The 20337-nt window shown below is 50.2% G+C and overlaps 2 protein-coding genes across 5 annotated transcripts in view; both read left to right on the plus strand.

The window, feature by feature from the left end:
* Window positions 1–20337, plus strand: part of LOC102463292 (uncharacterized) — a 180374-nt gene that overhangs the window by 76299 nt on the left and 83738 nt on the right. The window lies entirely within an intron of this gene.
* LOC112543502 (adhesion G protein-coupled receptor E1-like) overlaps window positions 1–20337 on the plus strand; it is a 38697-nt gene that overhangs the window by 8347 nt on the left and 10013 nt on the right. For all 4 annotated transcript variants that reach the window (XM_075902277.2, XM_089774845.1, XM_089774844.1 and 1 more), the window contains 9 exons: window positions 4523–4626; window positions 5432–5515; window positions 8989–9166; window positions 9971–10090; window positions 11564–11754; window positions 13258–13428; window positions 15182–15376; window positions 16729–16964; window positions 17570–17636. In XM_075902277.2, coding sequence (XP_075758392.2) covers window positions 4523–4626; window positions 5432–5515; window positions 8989–9166; window positions 9971–10090; window positions 11564–11754; window positions 13258–13428; window positions 15182–15376; window positions 16729–16964; window positions 17570–17636 — 1346 coding nt within the window. The remainder of the gene's footprint in view (window positions 1–4522; window positions 4627–5431; window positions 5516–8988; window positions 9167–9970; window positions 10091–11563; window positions 11755–13257; window positions 13429–15181; window positions 15377–16728; window positions 16965–17569; window positions 17637–20337) is intronic.

Consider the following 20337-nt stretch of genomic DNA (forward strand, 5'->3'; position numbering starts at 1 on the left):
GAAACTGAGGCGTCTGGAAAGGAAAACACTTGTCAAAGGTCACATGGAGTGTTTGTGTCAGAGTTGGGGACCAGAACCAGGAATCCTCTTCCATGCCCCTCCTGCTTTCACCACTAGGCCTCACTCCCCGCTTCAAACGGGGGATGGAATGTCAGTATGGGCAGTGGGTGGGGATAGTCAAAAGTCAAGAAAGGGAAACTATCTGGAAGAGAAGGGTCTCTAAAGGCTCTCTTAAAGGGGGGATAATAGTGAAGGGAGAAAGATTAAATGTACAGGGATCGACAGAAGAGATAGGCAGACTTGGGAAGCAAGACTTTGGTACTCTAGGAATTAAAACTAAAATGTGTATTTCAGATAAGATTTATTTTTAAAAAACTAGATGTCCGTAAATCCAAGCATTTACAACTAAAGCTGAATACTCAGATTGTGCATCTAAAGACCTACGCAAGTTCGTCTGGTGTAGCTGAAACAAAAAACAGGACTAATGTAGCACTTTAAAGATTAACAAGATGGTTCATCACCTATTAAACCATCTTGTTAGTCTGGTGTAGCTGAAACAAAAAACAGGACTATGTAGCACTTTAAAGACTAACAAGATGGTTCATCACCTATTAAACCATCTTGTTAGTCTTTAAAGTGCTACATAGTCCTGTATTTTTAATTATTTTTCTGAGGTGTCAGCCTTACTGGATTTTATGGACCCCCTCAGGCTCTGGCATAGGGACAAAAATAAGGGATTCAGTGTGTGAGACAGAGTTGCCAGCGAGTGGGATGGGGATGGGGTGCAGGCTCTGGGAAGGAGGTGCGTACAGAACGGGGAGAGGTGGTGAGATCTGGGTGGGAGGTAGGGTGCAGGAGCAGGCTGGGAGTGGGTTATCTGGCCAGGTGGAGGGAGCAGGAGCAAGGGAGGGTGCAGTGTGTGGCCAGGAGGGAGAATGCAGGAGCAATGGTGGATACAGGAACAATGTGGGGGTAGGTGACTGACCAGGGGGGAGAGTGCAGGAGCAGGATAGGAGTAGGGTGTCTGGCCGGGAAGGAGGGTGCAGGAGCAAGGGAGGGTGTCCGAGCAAGCTGGGGGTGTGGGGTCTTGGCGTGGGGAGGGAAGTGAGTGAGGGGGATTGGTGTGTGGGGGTCTAGGCATGAGCGGGGGATGCTCACCTGGCTGTGCACCCCCTTACAGTGGGGAAAGCTTCTAGACAGCACGCTGCCCTTTCCCTAGAAGGGTGGGTTGGGGTGGGGGAGGGAGTTCAGCTCCCCCCTTCCCCTGCATCGGGGAGCCTGTGCAGCTGTGAGGCTGCAGTACCCGCTCTGGCTTCCCGCTCAGAGGGCGGCGGGGTGGGAAGGTGAAGAAAGCCCCAGCCTTCCCTTTCAGATCTGCCTCAGGCAGAGAGTGAGTGGCTCCATGCGCTGCTGCTCCCCACGCCGTAGCAGAGCCGGCAGTGGCTGCTGTAACAAGTGGCCACCTGGAGATGGAAGAGGAGGTGGCGCAGCCGGACCAGGGCCCCATGCTGCAGAGGCAGTCCCACAGGGAGAGGGACAGGGGTGCAGGGGGAGGTGGTGGGGCAGTCTCAGTGGATTGAGGGGGGCTCTCCAGGACTGGAGGAGTGCTCTGGACTCTGGAAACTACACACTAGCAGAGATTGCTCCAGCTGCCCGCCGGCAAAGTGCCTAGGGAGCCGCCTACGTTCTCTGGGGTGGGAGGTAGGGAGCCATTGCTGCTGCACCGCACTCGCCTGTCCCAGCTGGGGAAGGGAAATGGCAATGCATGGAGCCAGGGAGGGCTAGTGTTCCCCGCATGCCAGATCTGGTGGGGAGGCTCGGGGCTTTCTCTCCCCTCCCCTGCTTTCATTGCACATGCCACAGAAAATCATCTGGCGCGCCACGTGAGTCTTAGGTTGCCGAACCCTGTTCTATAGCAGATGTTACACCGAGGTCCTGTAGACTAACCCGTTCTGAGTAAATCTGACCAGAACACACAGCTGTTTAGCAGCAAACTCAGAAACTGACAGTATACATGTGGCGGGGGGACGGTCTGGCAAATGCCTGTGAAATGGCTTTATTGCCACTTGAATGGCTCTTTAACCATATAAACGTTCTGCTAAGCGGTATGGAAGCTGGAAGAGTTTTCCCTTTTAAATTACTAGATGGAAGAGTCACCAGGTCCCAGACAGCTGTGGGAGGCTGCAGGAAGGGTGGGGACAGGGGTAGGAAGAAGTGACAGGGTGGGCACTAAGACCCAGAGAAGGCAGTTCCTGCCTTTGCCCCTTACATTTGCTGCCCATGAACCCGGCAGTCCTGCCTGTGCACCATCCTGCTAGGGCCTTCCTATCCCACAGCCAGCAACCGAACCCGGCATCCTCACTTTCCCTTCCCCCTCCTCCTGCTCCTCCCTGATCCAGCTCCCAGCCCTCACTCTCCTCACAGACCTGAGAAGGGAACCCAGGAGTCCTGGTCCCCACTTCTCCGACCACTAGCACCCTTGGGGATGGGCAGCATATTGCAAACCTGCAGGGAACCATATTCCTGGCACGAAGCCCCCTCTGATGCCAGCTGCTGGCTCTGCCTTCTCTCCCAGTCCCCATCATTCCACAAAGAGAAGGCTCTGTTGTGCGCCCACCTGCTTTCAGGAGTGTGCCCTGAGGATGCAGCCATGTAGCTAAAATGTAGCTTTATGCAAAGCAATGTGCCCCAGTGTACTTTGCCAGCCGCCCTTTCAGAAAGCCGAAAGGACATAATTTACCTTACCATTGGTAAAGGTGCACCAGCCAGAATATTGTGTCTAAAGCTGATTCCAAGGTAGGAATAGACCCTTATGGTTGCCATTCTGTTTTAGGCTTAAAACAAACATCCTTGAAATTGTAATTTGATGTCCTTGTATGAAAGTGCATATTGCTTCTCTGTAACAAAGAAATCAACCTTGTTATGTGTGAGACAGAGAGGAATGTGTGAGAGATAAGTGCAAAGGCCACCAGACCAAATGTTCAAGGAAGAAGCCGAGAACAGACATGAAGATGCCAAAGATTGCTGTATATGCCCATCAAGATGTAAGCAGTGGGCAAACGGACGGCTGTGAAAGAAGGCCAAGTATTTATCAATCAGGACAAAATATTTGTGATCTAAACCATCTTAGCACAGTAGAACAAAGAAGATATGGAGCAAGAGAAACAACTGGAGGTAACAAACATCCATCAGAGAAACAGCACAATGGGTACGTCTAGACTGCAGGCTTCTTTTGAAAGAAGCTTTTTTGGAAGAGATCTTCTGAAAAAACTTCTTCCCAAAGAGCGTGTCCACACTGCTGAAGGGCATTGAAAGAGCGATCTGCTTTTTCAAAAGATAGTGTCCACACTGAATGGATGCTAGCTCATATTTAAGCTGTGATTACTATGGATGGAGTGGCCACCGGGGGCACCTGTGCTTTTACTTTTCCTCTTCTTTTGAAAAAACTCCTTCTTCCGTGTCCACACATGCCTTTCTCTGAAGGAGCTCTTTTGGAAAAGGCATTCTTCCTCGTAGAATGAAGTTTACCAATGTCAGAAAACCCTCTGCATTCTTTTGATTTTCTTTCGAAAGAACACAATAGCAGTGTGGACGTAAGTGAAGATTTTTTGGAAAAATGGCTGTTCTTCTGAAAAAGCCCTGTGGTCTAGTCGCACCCAGTGCTGCAGGCCCCACTGATCCTGATGGAAAAAACTGTTGTAACAGGAGAACTGTTTTGCCTTAAGAGCGGGGACATCCTGCCATGACTGGAGCATTGGTCCAGACTGATAGACACCCTCCCCCCCCCGTACTCCCATGCTAGTGATCAATCCTCAGACCATGGACTGGTAAATATAGCATCGATTGGTGGGACAGTGTGTGTGTGTGTCTATGTAAGCATATGCTAACTGCCTTGCAATTGTATTCTCAATAAACACAGAAACGGTGGCTGACAAAGTACGCTGAGGCACATTACTTTGCATGAAACTACATTTTAGCTTCATGGCTACAAGATGCCACTTCCACTCACACCCAGGGGGTCACTACTGCCCCTGCAAGTCTAGCTTTGCGCTCAGCTGGGGGGAACAACGCTTCACTGACCCAGCAGTGCAGTGGAATGGTGAGAGCCGATTCAGGCACGGGGCAGAGTGACGGATGGAATAGGCCTCTGGGGCTAATTAATGGAAAGATTCCCACTGGATCCAATGGGGTTTGGATCAGTGTGCGGGGCCTGAAGCAGTAGAACACTGGTGTCCTAGTGTGACGCATGACCAGCCTGGTTTCTCCCTCGTAGAATCCAGGGCCACCCTGTCCCAGATCCCAGGTGTGCGCTGGGGCAGCAGCCTGAGCTGCAAGGTGGCCATGCTGTTTATAGATCAGACAGAGCCGGTGAGCGTGTCTGCCCAGGCAGGAAACCACAGCTGTAGCTGCAGTGTCGACAGGGCCCCAGGCTGGGGTAATGTAGGCTAATTTCCCAGGCCACCGTATTTAACAATCTTCACATTTGACTGAGAGTTATTTTGTTAATTTCATTTCCTTTTAGAGGACACTTCCAAACGCCGGGCCCATTTCTCGGAAGAGAACGATCTGGTGAGGAAATTCCAGAACCAGAGTCTGGACACAGCTCACGGCTCATCCCCAGAGGATGTAGGTATCCTGGCAGCGTCGCCAGGCCCCGCTGTTCTCGGGATGCTCATGGCAAAGGCAGCTCAGGGAACCCCAGCTGAAGCCACTCAGTGATTTTGGGGTGCCAGGGAGGGGCGCTTGCCACTTCCCGGGCAAGTAACTTCTTAAAGGGACCTGGCATTAGGGCCACCAAAACTGAGTTGATTTAGACAATCTGAGCCCAGGTCAGTGTTGCCTGTCGCCCCGTCCCCAACAGCAAAGCAGGTAGCATTTTTGGCAGAGGGGATTTTCATTCCTGGGGCGACAGGCTGCCCTTCCTGCCAGCAAACCAGCAGCAACGTGCAGGGCACAGGAGAGTGGCAAGAACTGTCAAATCTTGAGTGGGTGGAAAATCCCAGAGTAGGAATCCATAGCTCCTCCCCTGAGCCCCATGGTGCCACCAACAGAACCTCTGCCCCCATCCTCCTTGTTCCTTTCTGCCACCCACAATCCTTTGCAGTAGTATTCTGGCTACAAGCAGGCTCTGCAGAGATACCTCCCCCCTCCAAGATCAGAGTCCCCGTTGTGTCAGGTGCTGCATAGCCACACAGCAAGAGGCCGTCCATGCATCCCAGACTTACACTCTGAGTGAAGAAGACAGGATTGGTCGCCCCACTGTACTTGCAAAATAAAGCAGCTTAGTGACTGCTGCAGTTTGAAACCCCAGCTGCTGGGTCCCAGCCCAAGGCCTTAAGCACAAGCCCAACCTTCCAGCTGTGCCATTCAATTTGTGTTGTGCTGTGTGCTTCTCCCTTCTGCTCCGGCTCCCTCCTGCCACCCTGCACAGGCGGCCTACTGCACTTTATTGAACTCCACCTTCAGGGCCTTGGGAGAGCCCTACGAAGAGAAGAACTCAACGGTGTGTCTGGAGGTAAGAGACTCCTGGGTGTTTTATCGCAACTTTTAGGTGTAAGAATGGCCATACGGGGTCAGACCAATGATATCCTATCTTCTGATTGGCCAATGGCAGGTGTCCCAGAGGGAACAGATAATCACCAAGCAATTGGTCCCCTGTTGCCCATTTCCAGCTTCTGACACACACAGGCTAGAGACACCAGCCCTACCCATCCTGGCTAATAGCCATGGATGGACCTATCCAGCTCTTTTTTTAACCCTGTTATAATCTTGACCTTCACAACATCCTCTGGTTAGGAATTTCACAGGCTGATCGTGCAGTGTGTGATAAAATAATGTTTTTGTGTATTTTAAACCTGCTACCTATTCATTTCATATGGTGATCCTCAGTTCTTGTTGTATGAAAATGAGTAAATAACTTTTCCTTCTTTATTTCTCCATACCAGCCATGATTTTATCTCCCCTTGGCCAGCTTTTTTGGAATCTGAAAAGTCTCAGTCTTTTTAATGTCTCCTGAGATGGAAGTTGTTCCATACACCTAATCATTGCTGTTGCCATTTTCTGAACCTTTTCTAATGCCAAGATAAGTTTTTTTAGATGAGGCAACCACACCTGTATGCTGAAACAGACAGACTATGGGTCTGTCTCCCAGAGCCTATCGGAGGGTAGTATCCTGTACCAGTATAGGTTGTAGTTTATTGATAATGCATTGGACGGGTTTAAGTTGGGGGCTACAGGTAATGACAAGTGGTGTTCTATTGTTGGTTTTCCTGGGTCTGTCTTGAAGTAGATGGTTTCTGGGTATTCGTCTGGCTCTTTCAATTTGTTTTTTTATTTCTCTGGGTGGGTGATTGAGGTTACCAAGCATTTTTAAACCTCAATTACCCACCTGGAGAAATATAGACAACCACCTAACCTCAGGATGATTCTTACCTACAACTACAGGACATACCACACTAATACCAACCCTGGAACTTTCCCTTACAACAAACCCCAGTGCCAGCTTTGTTCACATATTTACTCTCATGTCACCATTATTGGACCTAACCATGCCTATTACAAGATCAAGAACACATATTCCTGTTCATCCAGAAATATAATTTATGCCATTATGTGCCTAAAGTGTCCGTCTGCTGTGTACATTGGACAAACTTCTCAGACACTTCGCCAAAGAATCAATGCACATAAAACAGACATAAGAATCTCTCCCAGAGAGAAAGCTGTTGCTTGCCATTTCAGCCAGACTGACCATTCCCTCAATGACCTTAAAACATGCATATTGCTTCAAAGAGACTTTAACTCCAGACTTCAACCAGAAGCTTCAGAATTGTCATTTGTGCTTAAATTTGACACTTTATGCAGGGTCTAAACAAAGACTCTAATTATCTTACCCATTACAAAGATAGCTTCCCCAGTTATCACCCCTAATGTAATTACCTCACAGACACTAACCTTCCTCCCCACCCCCACTCTGTTCTAAAATTTAATTTGTCAATTTCACGTGTTCATTTTTTTTTATTGTATCACTTTGGTATATATGGTCGTGCCAATTTTCTTCCACATATTGATCTGAGGAAGTGGGTCTGGCCCATAAAAGCTCATCACCTAATAAACCATCTTGTTAGTCTTTAAAGTGCTACAAGTTCTGTCTTTTGTTTCAGCTAGACCAGACTAACATGGCTGCATCTCTATCACTATTCCACACCTGTACACAGTATTCAAGTTGTGGGAGTACAATGGATATAGATAGAGGCAATATGATATTCTCTATCCCTTTCATAATTATGCCCAACGTTGTGTTCGCTTTTTTTGACTGCTGCTGCACATGGAGTGGATGTTTTCAGAGAACTCTCCACAGTGACGCCAAGATCTCTTTCTGTTCAGTGGTAACAGCTAATTCAGTCCCCATCCTTGTGTATGCCTGGTTGGGATGATGTCTAGAGCTAGACCCTGCTTCATCACATAGGCCACAAAATCCCTCCCCATAGATCCCTTCATTCTACCCTGTAGTCTGACCAGGGGCGAGGATGTGTTAAGTTCCTTGAAAGAGAGTGGGGCTGAGGGCTGGAAAATGACACTCTGCTAAGGACGGCCAACCCTGGGCACTCAAGGGCACAGCAGGTCTATGACTTCAGACCTTCTCTGAGCTGCATTTTACTTCTTCTCTTCTACCCGGTTGCCTAGTCCATGAGCACTTTGAGGTGGGGGCAGGGGGAACGTCCTCCAGAGCCTGTTGGTGCAGCTCCAGAAGGGCTCATGCCATTGGTCCTCCACGGAGCTGAGCCGGGTCTTGGTTCACCAGCACCTTGCTGTAGAGCAGGGCTGGGCAAGATTTGGCCCACTAAGCCTTTGGATCTGGCCTGCGATTGGGCTGGGGGTGGGGGCAGTGTGTAAAGTCCCTCCTTCCCCCATATGCAGCACATGGAACAGCTAGGCCCTGTGAGCAGCCTGGGGATGGGGTGGGCAGGAAGCCTGCCTGAGGGTCCTGCTGGGCAGCTGTCCGGGAGCCACCTAGGTAAGCACCTCCTGGCCAGAGTATGCATCTGGCATCTTACCCTGTCCCAACCACCCCTCCCTGCCCCACATCACCAACCCCTCCTGCCCCAGGTTACCACCCAGACACCCTGCCCTCTTCCTCCTGCCGGTCACAAATCCCTCCAAAACCCTGCAGCCCATCTTCCATCCCTCTCCCAGGCCAGAATCTCCTTCTGCATCCCCACCTCCTCCTGGACCCTGCACCCCAATCTCCTGCCCCAGGTCACAACCCCCTCTTTCACCCAAAGTTCCTCTCAGACCCCACACCCTCTCCTGCACCCCAATCCCTTATCGCAGGCTCCCTTCTGCCTAGGCACCTTAAAAAGCGAGGAATTGAATAACCCCTGGAAAATGCAGCCATCACACAGTTACCCTCTGGCTCCTGGGGAGCTGGAGTGCGCTGGAAACTGGCTTTAAAGCTGATACAGAGGCAGCAGCATGGGGTGGCAACTGTCAACCAGGAGCGGGGCAGGAACTGGCATGTCACCATACATTTACTTGATTATATGATCAAATCCCTATTCTGCAGCCAACCTCCCTCCCAGATAGCGCACTCCCTCCTCAGACAAGTGTGGCCCTTGACCACTTACCAAACTCTTGGAGTGCTCCTCCTCATCAAAAATCATTGCCCACCCGAGCTACAGCGAAATCTAATTGGTGCCATGTAGGCCCCTAGCAGGGCTGGACCAGGGAGGGACACCCGGCTTTAGAAGCATGAGCCGCTAACACCTGAGCCAAGGCTCACTGAAGTCGTTCAGAGCTGCCTGTTGACATTAGAGCGAACCCCGAGTCCTATTGCTGGCTCAGACCTCAATGGATCAGCCACAAGAGGGGACATGTTGTGCAGGAGACACAAGCCAACGGGGCCCATAGAAGCTCATAGGAGATTGGCTGACAGTTGCGGGGTAACGCAGTACAGCCAATAAGAGCTCTCTTTCACTCGGCCTCCCGTAGAAAGCCGCTGGGGGATTTGCCTCCATCCTGGAGCAGACGTCCTCCTGGTCCAACCTAAGCATGGAGCAGCTCTCTGTCTCAGCCACCATCGTTCTGCAAAGTGTGGAGAGGATTGTAATGGACGTCCTCACCAACCCCACCGAGAACAGGAACCTGACCTTCCGGACGAAGGAGCTGGGTAGGAAGCCAGGCCTGGAGGGGGACAAGACAGGGCACCAGGGCAGGGAGAGGTGGCAGCTGAAAATCACAAGCAGCATGACTCTGACCAAGTAGGGGTGGAGCCTGTCTGGGGACCAATCAGCAGGTGCCATATCCAGTTAGCACATTTCTCTATGGCCTCCTTATTATGACCATTACGGTAGCACCTAGAAACCTCTGCTAAGACCGGGACACGGTTGTGGGCAGTGCTGCCCAGACACAGAGGGACAGATGGTCTCTGCTGCGAAGAGCTTACAGTGCAGACAGACAAAGGGAGGCTGCTTATCCCCATTTGACAGAGGGAAAAACTGAGGCAGGGAGCTGCAGAAAATGTGCGAGGTCACACAGGATGTCTGTGATGGAGCTGGCAACTCAGCTGGGATTTCTTGCATTCCAGGTGATTGCCTGAACCACAAGGCTGTACCCCTAGATCCCAGCTCTCAGAGCTTCAGCCAGCGTGTGCAGAAGGCTGCAGTTCCCATTCCCAAGCCAGGCCCCATCCCCTGTCCACATCTGCAGCTCCCCAATCCTCCCTTGTTCCTAATGACCTGGGGGTGGGGGGAGCACCATAGAAAAATGTGCTACCTGGGGGAGGGGGAAGTCGTGGTCCAGTGCCTCCACGAACCTTTCTCCCTGTCTCTTTCCTATGGCCATAAAATCTCTTCCCCTCTTAACTGGATGGTTCCTTCTACCTTCGCCGTCCCCTGCTGCTCTGTTAGGCCGACAGCTCCTGTCCAAGAAGCCACTGTGCTTGTCAGACTGTGCTCTTCTCCTGTCTCCTTAGATGTCCAGACCAAAGTCATTGCGGACGGGTGCAGCAGGGAGAACTTTGTCATCAACCTGGGAGCCAAAGGGGAGAGCATGGAGATTAGATGTAAAACAGTTCAGGGATCAACAGCACAAGGTACCTTGTCAACACCACTGGGCATGGACTGGTGTGAGATGGACACTTCTGAGCTGCCTGATATGGTGTGGGAGGGGGGTGGGCTCCCACCAAGGGGCAGTTTTGCACAGTTAAAGTACGGGAGATTTGAATCCCCCTGAAGCAGAAGATTCCAGCTTTGATGGACCACTGCTCTGTGCCGATATAGACCGAGGTGGGAAACCCAGCTAAATGGACTATTGATCTGATTTGTGATAGAAGAAGTATGAGACATGGGGCTCATGGACCAGACCTCTGTGCTGTATTGACAGTTCCTGGTTCTTAAGTCCTCCGAATATAAATTCCTTCTGTCCTAGTCAAGCCTGCTAGAATAAAGGGAACTAGAAGAATAAAGAACAAGGGCTGGCAGGGACTGTTCCATCTCCACGGCTCTTCAGTGGAAAACTGAGTGCTAAGAAAGTGCAGTGCTTCAGGAAGTGGCTGATTTCTGCACAACACTTAGATTGTGTGGAACAACTGGCTGCTAAAAATGCCCTCAGCCTGAACAGTTGTTCTGCTTGATTCTGAAATCATGAGCCTGTTGCCTCATTCTCCCATGGGCCTGACTCTCCAGTCAGACTTCATCTCTCATGAGGCACTGTGGCTAGAAGTTTCTCACGGTGCATCATGGGAGATGCAGTCCAACCAGGGAGCCAGTCTCATAGAGAAGAAATGGGAGCACCTGAACCACAACTCCCACGAGACATTGCGGTGGCATTTTCAAACCAAACATTTAGTTTCATTTGTTTTGTCCCAAACTCAAGATTTTCACTAGTCAGCTCTGTTAATATCAGATGTTCAAGTACCTAGAAGGGTGTTACAAGGAGGATGGAGAAAAAAATATTCTTCTTAACCTCTGATGATAGCACAAGAAGCAATGGACTTAAATTGCAGTTAAGGGGGTTTAGGTTGGACATTAGGAAAAACTTCCTGTCAGAGTGGTTGAACACTGGCAGAAATTCCCTAGGAATCTGCATTCTTGGAGCTATTTAAGAGCAAGTTAGACAAACACTTGTCAGGGATGATTTGGTACTTGGTGAGTGCAGGGGACTGGACTAGCTGTCCTCTTGAGATCCCTTCCAGTTCTAGTATTCTGTGACTCTATTTTTTGAGAAGAAAGTTCTTGGGGTCTCACTGTTTGGGGGGAATTTAAGAGCCACCCACCCCTTATAACACTCTAACATTAAAACAAAGCCCCAAAGTTAAGGAGTTCCCAATGTATTGTGTATTTAGAGCCCCCACCCCCATTTTGGTGACGCTGCTTTCTGCACTACAGCGACGAGTAAACATGTGGCTATCCACACACCTGGGTTCTCTTCCCAGCTCTATGGAAGCAGAACATTATACAACACCTGGAGCAGGGCTGGGGGCTGCACAGCTCTTGGTGAGTCCCACAGTGGAATGTGGGGAAAGAAGCTGCCAACCCACCCAATTTCTCCTTGGGGACACTTGCAGGAGCGGCTGGAGTGGCGTTTGCCTCCTACGTGGGCATGGAAACCATCATGAATGGCAGCTTCTTCCAAGACCAGAAGGACTCCTCTGGCCACGCTGTCCGGATGATTTCCAGGGTGGTGAGTGCCTGGCTGACCAGCCAGACAAAGACCAACTTCACAGATCCAGCGAACTACACCTTCGAGCACATCATGGTAAATCCCTCCATGAGCAGTCACTGGGGTTAAGCCTGGCTTTTCAGGAGCAGCCTGGCTGCTCTGGGGGTGGGGAGAGGGGGGCGGGAGGAAGAGGGAAGCCACATTGAATTAGTTCTCAGGTGGGGAGGCATTCCTGTGTTCTCCCCCAAGCACGATGCTGCCCTGGGGGAATGTGAACGCAGGATCTTTGGAGCTGCAAGTCTGACTCAGCTTCAGCCATTAATAGGCCACCTCCATTAACTAAGGCTCAAGAGCAGACTCATTAACGTCCAGACCCTGGATTTGGGAAGCAGGAAAAGTGAGCAAAGAGGAACACTGGGGAGACAGTGTGTCCTAGTGGATAGAGCACTGGTGGGGGACTTGGCTTCCATTCCTGGTTCTGCTGGTTCTCCCCACACACACCCAGACTCTCTCCATGCCTTAGTTTCCCCTCTTGTAAAATGAGGCTAATGTTAGTGACCATTTTAAAACGCTTTGCTTGATGGAGGGAGAGCACTTTAGCGGTTAATACAATGAGCAGGGAAAGGATGCTTCAGCTGCACTGAGGCAGACCCAGAGGATCTTCCAAAACCACCTCATAGGTGTCCTCTGTCCCGCTGTCCGTGGTAGGGTGATAGAGGGCCTTTCTCTCCTCCTATTAGGGATTGGTGCTAATGCGCTTGCTGAAATCAGCGCCCCCTTGTGGCAGGCTTGGCCCATCACATGAGACAGCCCTTGTCACCAAGAGCTTAGGCCACGACTAGACTATGGAGAAGATCGATGCTGCGGCAGTTGATCTTCTGGTGTTAGATTGGGTGGTCCTAGTAAAAACCTGCTAAATCGAATACTGAGACCACACCCCCATCAGCAGCGGAACTCCTACTCCTCGCAAGGAGTAAAGGAAGTGGACGGCTGTATGGTACACCTGGCCTTTGTCTATAGAAAGGGGAAACTGAGGCACAGAGCAGGTGAATGACTTAGTCAAGGCCAGTGGCAGAGCCAGGACTAAAACCCAGGTATCCTGAGTCCCAACCCAATACACTTGAACTTCTTAAATCATCAACTCTGGGAAACAGGGCATGCCAGATTAAAGAATTTGTTGAGCCAGAGAGGGTGCTGTGCGGTCTGGGTGTGACAGGGATGGGATGTTTAACTGGTGCCCCTTTCACAGGGACACATTTGGCTCTGTGCCCCATGGCATCCCCAGACATTGAGCCCGCTGCTATGGGAGTGGTGGGGGAAAGCCCCAGGAGAAGCACGTCACTGTGTTGGTCTTCCCCAGCTGTGGGAGGGGAGTAGCAGCACACAGAGCAGCTTCCTCCTCTGTAGTATGGTTGTTCCTGAAATGTGGACTCCTGCTGGAGGAGGTTCATGTGTACCCCATCCCTGGCCTCTGCCCATCTGCCTCTCACAGCATGGGAGACCCTGACCCACGCTCTTGGCACCGTGTTTTTTCTATCCTATATTATTATTCCTTCTGCTTTTTACTTTATATATTTATATATATATTTTTTTTTGCAGCCAAGCAACCGCTACGAGAAGCCCAAATGTGTCTCGTGGGAAACCACAGCCCAGAGAGGCAGCTGGTCTCCGGCAGGGTGCAGGGTTCTGCGCTTCAACGCCACTCACACCACGTGCAACTGCAACCACGTCTCCAGCCTGGCCGTCCTCATGGCATGGGGGGAGATAACGGTAACGGGACGGTGCTCGACGCAGGGTTTGCAACTCAAGGCTGTGGGCTTTGCTGGGGGAGTTGGGAATCATCTCAGGAAAGTCTGAAGGAGGCGAAGGTGGTAGCAGGGCAAGGTTCTCTCTAAGCTGCACAGCAGCACGACCCCACAGCTGCTTAACGAGCTCTGCCCAGCTAGGGATTCAGGGCTCCACGCCCACAGCTGCCTGGCTGGGGGAGGGGCATTTCTCCCACAGCAACAGCAGCAGCTTCCTGCTGAGGACAGAGCAGCGAGGTAGGGACATGTCCCCTCCCTACGAGCTTGGAGTGTCTCACTGCTTTGTACTCAGCAGGGAGCTGCTGCTGTTGTTGCTGGAAAAATTCCCCTCCCTCAGCCAGGTAGCTGCTGTGACGGACTGGGCCAGGTCTGGGCACAGCTGAGGGCATCTGCTCAGGGTGAATTGCTAAAATTTGGGGCTCCTTACAGCACTTAGACTGGAGACCTTTCCAAACAGACTTTGGGGAGAGGGAGAGCTCAGTGGTTTGAGCATTGGTGTACTAAACCCAGGGTTGTGAGTTCAATCCTTGTGGAGGCCATTTAGGGATTTTGGGCAAAAATTTGTCAGGCATGGTACTTGGTCCTACTGTGAAGGTAGGGGACTGGACTTGATAATCCCTGGTCCCTTCCAGTTCTAAGAGATAGGCAATCTCCATTAATTTAAAAAAATAATAATTTCATTTAAACCAGTCTCATAGAGCGCTTCAGCTGCCTGCCTGAAGTCTCGCGAGCAAAACCTCTCTGACATCCCAGCAATATCTGTGCCCCAGATGGCCCTGGGCATCATACACAGGTGAGGGGTCTTAGAACCCAATCTCACCTACTCTGAACAAGTTCTGTCCAGTTCCAAGAAACCAGCCACAGATCCCAGGTCAATATACACTCTGGATCTTACCCACAAATCACACAGAGCCAATCCTTTAGAATCTACAATCTACAGGTTTATTACTATAAGAAAGAAAAGCATGGGAGTAAGGATGTTAAGGTATCATACATTACATGCATCAAATCTCCCAGTTCTCGATGCAGGCTTGTAGCAGAGATGTTATAGCTGCTGGCTTAAATGTCCTTGGTGCACATCCTATGTCAGGATGGGTCCACAGTGCTTTCTGGCTCTTCAATCCCTGCACTGCTGCCTCTGGGATGAAGGGCTGAGCTGAGTACCAAGATGGAGTCGGCCACCTGGCATATTTAGACCTCCTTCCTGGTTTCTTCCAAGCTGGACACAGTCACATGGTCTCTGACCAGGCACCTAGATTCCTTCATAGGTGGATCTTGGGTACTCAAGGGACCTATTGTCCCTGGAACTTTACTAATTATCATGTTTCTGATTTCACTGTGTTAGTGGAGGGGACCTTAGTTTAAAATTTGCTTTAAACCTGTTTCATTCGTGTTGCTGAAGGTTATAAAATCACATCTGTAAAAACTCATCCCCCGGCTGTTGTCGGGGTTTGGGGCACCAGTTTGATAGTCCTGCCCAGGGCCCATAAATCCTAAGGAAGGTCCTGATGGTATCCTCTCGGCTCCCAGAGCCCCATGGTTAAAACAAAGGCCCCTGTAGAGTTATACACACCTCAGCCTGCGCTCCCCAGTAAGGGCAGTGACAGTCCATCCTGGGCAGGAATCAGGGGGATTATCTGCAGCACCTCATCTGCATTAACTGTGCTGCATGGGATGACTCATGACCTAACTTGCCATCGGCCCTGCTTCCCCAACAGGCAGATTTCCCGCTATTCCTCATCTCCCACGTTGGGCTGGCCCTCTCCCTGCTGTGCCTCCTCCTCGCCATCCTCACCTTCCTCCTGTGCCGCTCCATCCGCAACGTCAACACCTCCATCCACCTGCAGCTCTGCCTCTGCCTCTTTGTGGCCGATCTTCTCTTCCTCACGGCAGTGGACAGCACCAGCCATCAGGTAAAGTGCTTCCTACCCCAACATAGTGCCTCAGGTGAAAGGCAGTGTGGCCTGGTGGATAGAGCGCTGCATGGAGACCTGGGCTCTAGTCCTTGCTTTCCTATTTGTGACATTGGGCCAGTCACCTCCCTGCCTGATGCCTCAGTTTTTCCATCTATAAAATGGGGGCAATGATCTTGACCTTCTTTATAGTGTGAGAGCTTGTTGGGCACGTGACTAGTGGTAGCCTTTAAGTCAAAGAAGAGACCCATGGCAAACCCCTTCTCACAAGAGTAGTTACTGATGTGGCGGGGTGGAGATAGGGGATGTTGGCGGTCAGTATCAAGTGGAATACAGCAAAGATCGGTTCTGGGTCTGGTTTTGTTCAACATCTTTATTAATGACCTGTAGGAGGGGATGGGTTGCACCATCAGCTATTTTGCAGATGACACCAAGCTAAGGGGAGAGGTAGCTATGATGGATGGTAGGGTCCAGAGTGACCTAGACAAATTGGAGGATTGGGCCAAAGGCAATCTGATGAGGTTCAACAAGGACAAGTGCAGAGTCCTGCCCTTGGGATGGAAGAATCCCAGCATAGTTACAGGCTGAAGAACCACAGGCTAAGCAGCAGCTCACCGGAAAAAAACCTGGGGATTACAATGTATGACAAGCTGGATATGAGTCAACAGTGGGCCCTTGTAGCCAAGAAGGCAAATGGCATACTGGGCTGCATTGGTAGGAGCATTGCCAGCGGATCTAGGGAAGCGATTATTCCTCTTTATTCAGCGCTGGTGAGGCCACATCTGATGTATTAATTCCAATTTTGGGCCCCCCATTAGAGAAAGGTTTGGAGAGAGTCCAGCAGAGGGCAACAAAAATGATTAGGGGGCTGGAGCACATGGCTTATGAGGCAAAGCTGAGGGATTTGGGGCTTATTGAGTCTGCATAAGAGAAAAGTGAGGGGGGATTAAACAGCAGCCTTTAGCTACCTAAAGGGAGGTTCTGAAGAGGACGGAGAGAGGCTGTTCTCAGAAGTGACAGATGGTAGAACGAAGAGCAATGGTCTCAAATTGTAGAATGGGAGGTATAAGTTGAATAACAGGAAAAACTATTTCCTTAGGAGGAGAGTGAAGCTCTGGAATGGGCTCCCTAGAGAGGTCATGGAATTTGCATCCCAAGAGGTTTTAAGTCCTGGCTTGATGAAGCTCTGTCTGAGATGATTTAGTGTGGGTCCTGCTTTGGGCAGGAGGTTAGACACAGTGACCTCCCAAGGTCTCTTCCAACCCTGTGATTCTATGATGCAGGTGGGTCCAGCCTCAGGATGCTGAGTAGAGATTGTTAAGTGAAAGATGTGTCACCACTGTTCTCCCCAGGTGGGCTGTGCGGTCATTGCAGGCTTGCTGCACTACCTCTTCCTGGCCTGTTTCGCCTGGATGTTCCTGGAGGCCGTGGTGCTCTTCCTCACCGTGCGCAACCTCGGGGTCGTCAACTATTTCAGCAACCACAGCCCCAAGATGCGGTTCCTGAGCCTCTTCGGCTACGGATTCCCCGCCCTGGTGGTGGCTGTCTCAGCCGTCATCATGCCAAAGGGCTATGGCAGGGAAGAGAAGTGAGTACCGGAGCTGCTAAAGCATGGACGGGATCATGTAGTGGTTAGAGAATACCCAGGTTTGAGACCCAGGCTTGACGCTGAGCAAGCCATTTAACTGTTCTATGCCTCAGTTTCCCCATATAACAAGTTGCCTCAATCTTGAATCTATTTTGCATCAAATTTTCTGGAGCCGTGTGGTAGAAAATTGACTAAAGATTTGTTAGGTGCCTTATAAGTCCATTGAAGTGTAGGCGGTTAGCCAGCAGGAGCCTCACTGACTTCATCTGATGCTGACTGAGTGGGAAAAGGGAAGTGAAGAGAATCGGTCCAATCTTATGCCAACACTGTGTGCACGAGTGCGTGTCCCGGCATTCCCCAGTGAAAGGTGCTCTGGATCAGTGGGTGTCTGTCTTGACAGCTGAGCTTCTGACTGTCCTTCATGAGTGAATGAATCAACTCCTAGCCTCTACTCGACTGAGGCACGCAGAACCCTCATGTTCTGTTTCTCGCTCTGCGACTAACCTCTGTGGGTGGCCTTGACTAAAGTTAATAGATTCTATGGCTAGAAGGGACCAACAATGTGTCTGACCAATGAACATCACTTTAAACATTTTTGCTTCCAGCTGCTGGCTCAGCATGGAGAAGGGGTTCATCTGGAGTTTCCTGGGGCCGGTGTGCGCCATTGCGGGGGTAGGTCTCCACTGTGGCTTGGAACTGCTGCCTACTTCAACATAGAGAGATTTGGAGCTCTGCCTGGCTTCTCTTGCTAAGCACTGTGGGTCACTGTAATAGGGCAGAACTCACCCCTCCTGAGTTCCCCCTTGGCCGAATACACCTGCCTGCACTCTCTCCTTTTAAAAGCCTTTTGGCAACTGGGCCCTGTGGCCGATTCACACCCCATGTGACTCAAACCCCTCCCAGGATACACATTTAACAGGGACCCATGTCTGTGCCCTCTGCTCTTAGTCTGTTTCCCCACTCCCAGAGAGCAGTGCTGCCAGGGCTTCCCCTCCTGAAGACAATGTCCTCGCCATTACCTCAGGGCTGTACACATAGAATCATAGAATCATAGAGCTGGAAGAGACCTCAGAAGGTCATCAAGTCCAGCCCGCTGACCAAGGCAGGACCAATCCCAACTAAATCAACCCAGCCAGGGCTTTGTCAAGCCAAGACTTATTCACCTCTAGGGATGGCGACTCCACTGCTTCCCTAGGTAACCCATTCCAATGCTTCACCACTCTCCAAGTGAAATAGTTTTTCCTAATATCCAACCTGGACCTCTCCCACTGCAACTTGAGACCATTTCTACTTGTTCTGCCATCCATCACTACTGAGAACAGCCTCTCTCCATCCTCTTTGGAACCTCCCTTCAGGAAGTTGAAGGCTGCTATCAAATCCCCCCTCACTCTTCTCTTCTGCAGACTAAATAGACACAACTCCCTCAGCCTCTTCTCATTGGTCATATGCTCTAGCCCCCTAATCATTTTGGTTGCCCTCCGCTGGACCCTCTCCAATGCTTCCACATCCTTCCTGTAATTGGGGGCCCAGAACCGAACACAGTACTCCAAATGTGGCCTCACCAGAGCTGAGTAAACAGGAATAATCACATCTCTGGATCGACTGGCAATGCTCCTCCTAATGCAACCTAATATGCCATTAGCCTTCTTGGCTACAAGGGCACACTATTGATTCATGTCCAGCTTCTCATCCACTGTAATCCCCAGGTCCTTTTCTACAGAACTGCTACTTAGCCAGTTGGTCCCCAGCCTGTAACAATGCTTGGGATTCTTCCGTCCCAAGTGCAGGACTCTACACTTGTCTTTGTTGAACCTCATCAGATTTCTTTTGGCCCAATCCTCCAATTTGTCTAAGTCACTCTGGCCCTATCCCTGCCTTCCATCATATCTACCTCTCCCCCCATCTTAGTGTAATCTACAAACTTGCTGAGGGTGTAATCCATCCCTTCATCCAGGTCATTAATAAAGATGTTGAACAAAACCGGTCCCAGAACCGAACCTTGGGGCACTCCACTGGAAACCAACTGCCATTCTGACATCAAGCCATTGATCACTACCCGCTGGGCCTGACCTTCCAGCCAGCTTTCTATCCATCTTACCGTCTATTTATCCAATCCATATTCCCTTAACTTGCTGGCAAGAATATTGTGGGAGACCATATCAAAAGCCTTGCTAAAGTCAAGGTATATCACAACTACTGACTTCCCCATATCAACAGATCCATTTTCCTCATCATAGAAGTTAATCAGATTGGTCACGCACAACTTGCGCTTCATGAATCCATGCTGACTACTCTTGATCACCTTACCCTTTTCCAAGTGCTTCAAAATGGATTCCTTGAGGATCCTCTTCATGATTTTTCCAGGGACTGAGGTAAGATTGACTGGCCTATAGTTCCCTGGATCGTCCTTCTTCCCTTTCTTAAAGATGGGCACTACATTTGCCTTTTCCCAATCTTCTGGGATCTCTCCCGATCTCCATGACTTTTCAAAGATAATGACCAAAGGCTCCTCAATGACATTTGCCAACTCTCTCAGTACCCTCAGTTATATTAAGTCCGAACCCATGGATTTATGTACGTTTAGCGTTTCTAAATAGTTCCTAACCTGTTCTTTCCCCACCAAGGGCTGTCCACCTTTGTTCCATATTGCTCATTAGTCTGGGAGCTGAACTTTTCTGTGAAGACAGAGTCAAAGAAAGCATTAAGTACTTCAGCTTTCCCCACGTCATCTGTCACTAGGTTACCGCCCTCATACAGTAGGAGCCCCACACCATCTCTGATCACCTCCTTCTTGCTAACATGCCTGTAGAAACATTTCTTGTTATCTTCACATCTCTTGCGAGTTGCAATTCCAATTGCGCTTTCGCCTTCCTGATAACTCCTCTGCATTCTTGAGCTATACATTTATACCCCTCCCTAGTCATCTGTTCAAGTTTCCACTTTTTGTAAGCTCCCTTTTTGTGCTTAAGTTCACCAAGGATTTCCCCTGTAAGCCAATCTTGCCTCCTACCATATTTGCTTCTCTTACTACGCATTAGAATGGTTTCTTTCTATGCCTTCAATATGGCTTCTTTAAAATATTGCCAGCTCTCCTCGGCTCCTTTCCCTTTCATGTTAGCATCCCAGGGGATTCTGCCCATCAGGCCTCTGAGGGAGTCGAAGTCTGCTTTTCTGAAGTTCAGAGTGTGTATATTACTACTCTCTTTTCTTCCTGCTTCCCAGGTTGTCACCGAGCTCTACTTCCCCTATTAGCTCCTCTCTGTTTGTGAGCAGCAGGTCAAGCTGTGCACAGCCTCTGGTCGGATCCTGCAGCACTTGTACCAAGAAGTTATCCCCAACATTCTCCAAAAACTTCCTGGATTGTCTGTGTGCT

Source organism: Pelodiscus sinensis, chromosome 31 (assembly GCF_052426305.1).
Source record: "Pelodiscus sinensis isolate ZL-2025 chromosome 31, ASM5242630v1, whole genome shotgun sequence".
Classification (NCBI taxonomy): Eukaryota; Metazoa; Chordata; order Testudines; family Trionychidae; genus Pelodiscus; species Pelodiscus sinensis.